This window comes from Gobio gobio (assembly GCF_949357685.1).
Source record: "Gobio gobio genome assembly, chromosome: 4".
Classification (NCBI taxonomy): Eukaryota; Metazoa; Chordata; class Actinopteri; order Cypriniformes; family Gobionidae; genus Gobio; species Gobio gobio.
In genome coordinates, this window is record NC_137100.1 from 6,974,447 (window position 1) to 6,979,545 (window position 5,099).

The 5,099-nt window shown below is 41.9% G+C and overlaps 1 protein-coding gene across 1 annotated transcript; it reads left to right on the plus strand.

Moving 5' to 3' along the window:
• Positions 1-3,161: 3,161 nt before the first annotated feature.
• On the plus strand, positions 3,162-3,997 carry gsx1 (GS homeobox 1; the record flags this gene model as incomplete). The annotated part of the gene is made up of 2 exons (XM_079814013.1): positions 3,162-3,537; positions 3,645-3,997. 2 exons carry the CDS (start codon positions 3,162-3,164, stop codon positions 3,995-3,997), a joined length of 729 nt encoding a protein of 242 aa, XP_079670139.1.
• Between the last annotated feature and the right edge of the window lie 1,102 nt (positions 3,998-5,099).

The following is a 5,099-nucleotide window of genomic DNA, read 5'->3' on the forward strand; positions in this document are numbered from 1 at the left end:
TTAAAATGTTCTAGTGAGCGATCACATCTAAAATTTTCAGTTGGCCAAATTGAATTTCTTGAATTTTAATTGAATTAAATTGCATCAATTCACAGAAATTCAATTTGGCCAACTGAAAAATTTCCAATTTTCAATTGGAGACCTGAGTTTTTTTACAAAACTGAAAATCATTAAGAAGACCTTTGTCTCAAAATATATTGTCAACACTTTACAGTAAGGTTATAATAGTTAACATTAGTTAATGCATTAACTCGCATAAACTAACCACGAGCAGTAGGCCTACATGTGTTACTGTATTTGTTAATCTTTGTTAGTTAATAAAAATCCAGCTGTTCAATGCTTTAAAAGTGCAGTCCATTATTAGTTCATGTTAACTAATGTTAACTAATGAACCTTGTAATGTGTTACCAATATATTCAATATTCATTTTTAAAACCATCAAATATTAGATCAAGTTAGGGCAGAATCAACTTTGCGCGAAAGGATCAGCCAATTTTCCACGTGCATCTTGATGTTTTGGAGAGTGCCAGTTTTTGTGCCATCTAGTGGTTCAGAGGAGAATAAAATCAAAGGCGCCTTTTACCCCGGTGAGCCTTTAGCCCCGGTGTATTGCAACTTGGTTACGACTAACTAATCCCCAAGGAGACTCTAATGGATGTAATTGATGTTATCAAAATAAAGCAAAATGTCTTGATATTAAGCCCGCTTTACATTATAATAACATCATCAAGCAATTTGGTAATTATTGACTTGGAATAAAACAAGGTCTGGTGGGGCACGGGTGGAAGCTCGCTCTCCAATTAGTTAATGGTGAGCGCCTGGCATGCGGTGTCGAGGAAAATGAAAGGCGTAATCCCCCATCTCACCATCCCTCTTTCACTCCCTATCGGATAACAGGCTCTTGTCCGTGTGACTCTGTACCTGCCGCTTGTTTAAGGGTTTAATTGCTCCTAATTTGTCCAGCAAAGACCTACTATTACGGTGCTGCAAAGTTGCAACCAAATTATACCCCTTATGCGAGTCGAGTGGTGATTCCAGTGGAGTGAGGATTGGAGGGAGGGAGCGATAGACGAGGGTCCCTCGTCATTTTCCAGAAAATAAAACAAATGGCCTGGGCCTATACAGTCCATTACCAGGCTCGAGGCTTGGTTCTGAACACAAGAGCTTTCTATTAAGCGAGCCGGCTCGGTTCCGGGGATGCACATACAGCCAGTAAGAGGGCAAGAATAATTGTTGCATTTGTCAAGAACCATCAGCGGTACCCGGGTTGATATTAGCAACGTTAGACGTGTATGTTTAGGTCATGCGTATACGCGAGAGCACGGTGTCTCCATCATCACCATCATCATCATCCATGCACCGCGCGTTCAGAGATGATCAGAGCTTTCACAGGTTTGCAAACACTACGTGTAGCTACTATACGTGCAAGGATGTTAGTTAACCGTGCGTAAAAGAATTAGTGTAACGTTAAAAAATCGCCAATTAAATTGATAACGCCGGTGTTTAAGATTGTTTACATGTAAAACTTGGATTAGTTTAGTGATGGTTCGCTCTCTGTTTTGGCTAACAATATGTCTAGCCTATTATGTCTATGCGTAGGTAACCTGTTAATATACGCGCCATTTGGTGATTCTTTCGAATTTTCTCATGTATTCCAAATAAAACGCTCGGCTAAATCCACGTTTCGCTGTTTACTCACACATTAGAATCCCCTTTTCCTTTGAACATCTTGTTTAGCAAACCTAAAGTGAAAGAAAATGTTTTCCTATTACTTAATTCAATCAGGGCGCGGCGGGCAGGGGCTTTCACTCGCCGTGCATTCGGGCCCTCACTGACAGAGTCGGCTTTGTGCCACTTTGTCCGCCGCTGTCACACACTTTAATTCGAGCCTTTCTCTCTCGCATTGAAAACTCTCCACAATGACATTCAATAAGGGCTGGGAGAGTGAAAACCTGGTTATTTTTATATATTCCTTCCCGGACTCTGCGGGGGCCCGCGCGCAGGAATTAATCACTGTTTTTTAACCTCATCGCTTTGAGGTTGTGACGCGACGCGTCCTTTTTTTTTTTTTTTTTTAAAGAGAGAGAGAGAGAGAGAGAGAGAGAGAGAGAGAGAGAGAGAGAGAGAGAGAGAGAGAGAGAGAGAGAGAGAGAGAGAGAGAGACAGAGACTGGAAATGATAGCCTTCTTTTGCCTTAGAACTCGTATTTAAAAAAAGTCTTGTAATAAAAATGTGGTTTTAGAAATACTCGAAAATGTTCTGTTCGATTGTGTGTATCCAAAATAGAGGACGTATCAAATGTATTCCAAATAGAACGTATCAATTTACACGTATCAATTTGGTATCTTCGTTAAACAAAAGTATACCTGCGTAAAGGTGAAATAATAAAATCTGGTATAGACTTGGATAGAAAAAAAAAGTGAAAAATGACATCCCAGATGAAAATATCTGAATTAGAATGTTTGGTTCGTGAAGTAAAAGTCCAGTTTCAAAAACAAAACTTCTAGGATCATATTTTGTCAGCTGTGTTCTATATCCACAACCGAATATTATTTCAGTATCCTATCGCAATCTCATTTTTAGAATACCCCCTCAGAAACAAGGCTTGTAATTGTTTAAAGTCTTAATGGTGATGGGCTGAGTTGCAGGTGGACCCGGGCCGATGAGCCTCGTGACGCACGTCATATGCACCGAATGCCTAATGAGTTCACGCCGAACAAACGACGAGCCTCTTTGAATGAAATTAATTAAAAGAGCAATAGTGTCCATGTGATCGCGTGAGAAAGAAAATAAAGTTTAAAACGACACTAAAGAGTAATAGTATAAAACGAGGGGCATTTTTAAAAGGGAGAAGGGGCAGTACCGCCTCTTGCAGTGTGGGTGGGGCTGACAAGAATAGACTACATTATGCAGTTCATTTAGTTAACAAGTGAAATAATAGGGAAGCGTGCAGAGTGAATGCCGAGAGAAAAGGCACAAAACCCTATTGAGAGCTCTCGGCGTAACCGTCACATGGGCGAACTGGCTCTCCAACTATTTAAGCAGGAACACTTTCTCTTCAGCACCATTCTGCCATCCAGCCTTAGGTACTGATCCAGGTACGAGACTGACAGCGAGAAACTTTGAGAAACTCTTAGGCGAAGAGACGCAGGGCTGCCAAGATGCCGAGATCTTTTCTTGTGGATTCCTTGATTTTGAGGGAGAACAGCGAAAAAGGCACCGAGAACAGCCCGCCGTTATTCCCTTACGCGGTGCACCCGGCTCATCCTCTCCACGGTCTCTCCGCGGGCTCCTGCCACTCTCGAAAAGCGGGGTTGCTGTGCTTTTGCCCGCTGTGCGTCACATCCCAGCTCCACCCGTCGCCTCCAGCGCTACCGCTCCTCAAGGCTTCCTTCCCTGCCTTCGGCTCCCAGTACTGTCACACCGCGCTATCCAGACAGCACTCCGCTTCTGGCGGCGTAAACCTCAACAGCGGCTCGTTATACCAAGCCACATATCCGGTTCCAGATCCACGACAGTTCCACTGCATATCCATAGGTAAGTTGCGTCGGACGTAGCATCGCGAAAAGTCAACTCATGTAACTCCTTTGCTGTTTTAATGTAACCAAAAACTTGAATTGAACTTTCTTTATTCTTTCCAACAGAAAGTAACAGCAGTCAACTCCAGAGCAGCAAGCGCATGCGCACAGCGTTCACCAGCACGCAACTCCTGGAGTTGGAAAGGGAGTTCACCTCCAACATGTACCTTTCGAGACTTCGGCGCATAGAGATCGCAACTTACCTCAATCTGTCCGAGAAGCAAGTCAAGATCTGGTTCCAGAACCGCCGCGTCAAGCACAAAAAAGAAGGCAAAAGCGGCTCCCACAGGACGGGCGCGCACAACTGCAAGTGCTCGTCGTCCCTGTCCTCCGCCCGGTGCTCCGAGGAAGAGGACGACCTTCCCATGTCACCCCCGACATCAGAAAAAGAGGACGCAGATCTGTCCGTTAGCCCGTGAACTCTTTGCGCATTGCTCGTGACCACCACCTCAACAGACTCTGTGCGCCACCGACTCCAGTGGGGTCCTGAACGCAGCCAAAAAGCGACGCGCGCGCCGTCACCTGTACATAGCGAGAGAGAAGAAGAAGAAAAAAAAAACTTTATATATGTTCGGGGTCTGTGTATCCCTTTAATGTTGTATATTTGTATACATGTTCTATGTTTGTAGTTTTTTTCTGAAAACAACTTAAGCCCGTAGATCCAAATACATTTCCTGTCACCAAAAGATTTTCAAATCAGTCCAAAATGAACAAAGCTGACTGGCTTTTTCATTTGTATTTGTATGATTTTTTTAGAAGATATTCAGAACTGTTGCTTTGTTTGTATGGATGGTGAATACAGGGTAGCTTTAAGCACATTTTGGGGACAGAATGGAAATATGGGATGTATCTGATGTACTTCAGTGACAGAATTTGTTGTACTTTTATTGTAATGAGAATATTTATTTATTTAAAAAACCTTCATGCTGAAAATAAAGAATATTTCTTAGAAACACAATGTTGTCTCGTATCATATTATCCAATACAACTCACGCGCGTCATATTCAATTAAAAGACACACACGACTTTTTTTTCTTCTTTCTATCTAATACGACTGAGCCTTTTAGGGTTATAAGGCTTGAATTCTTTCTTCGGCTTTTAATAATATTCTGCTTAAAATTCCTCATTTTAATAGCTCAGCGTCAGACAGAAAACTTTCTCTAACGCGCGTCTCTTGGAAAAGTGTAATTCCGAGATAGCGAACGAACAACATATTGGAACATCTTCGTGCAAAAAAAATATTATCAGTATATAATCATTAACAAACAAAACACGTATATGCAAAAACATATGCTTAATCATGATTGCAAGAATATGTGGCACTTTATAAATGCGATGGAACTGCAGTGATTATTCAGCGGAAAGTATCCATAAAACATGCCCAATACAAGGTTGTAATGTTCTGCGATTTAAAATTAATGTATTTTATATAGGTAGCATCATGTATGTTGTCATATAAAGTCTTCGCCAAGGGAAGTAAACCTCAAGGCGTAATTTAATGCTCACCAAGTTGTTGAGCGC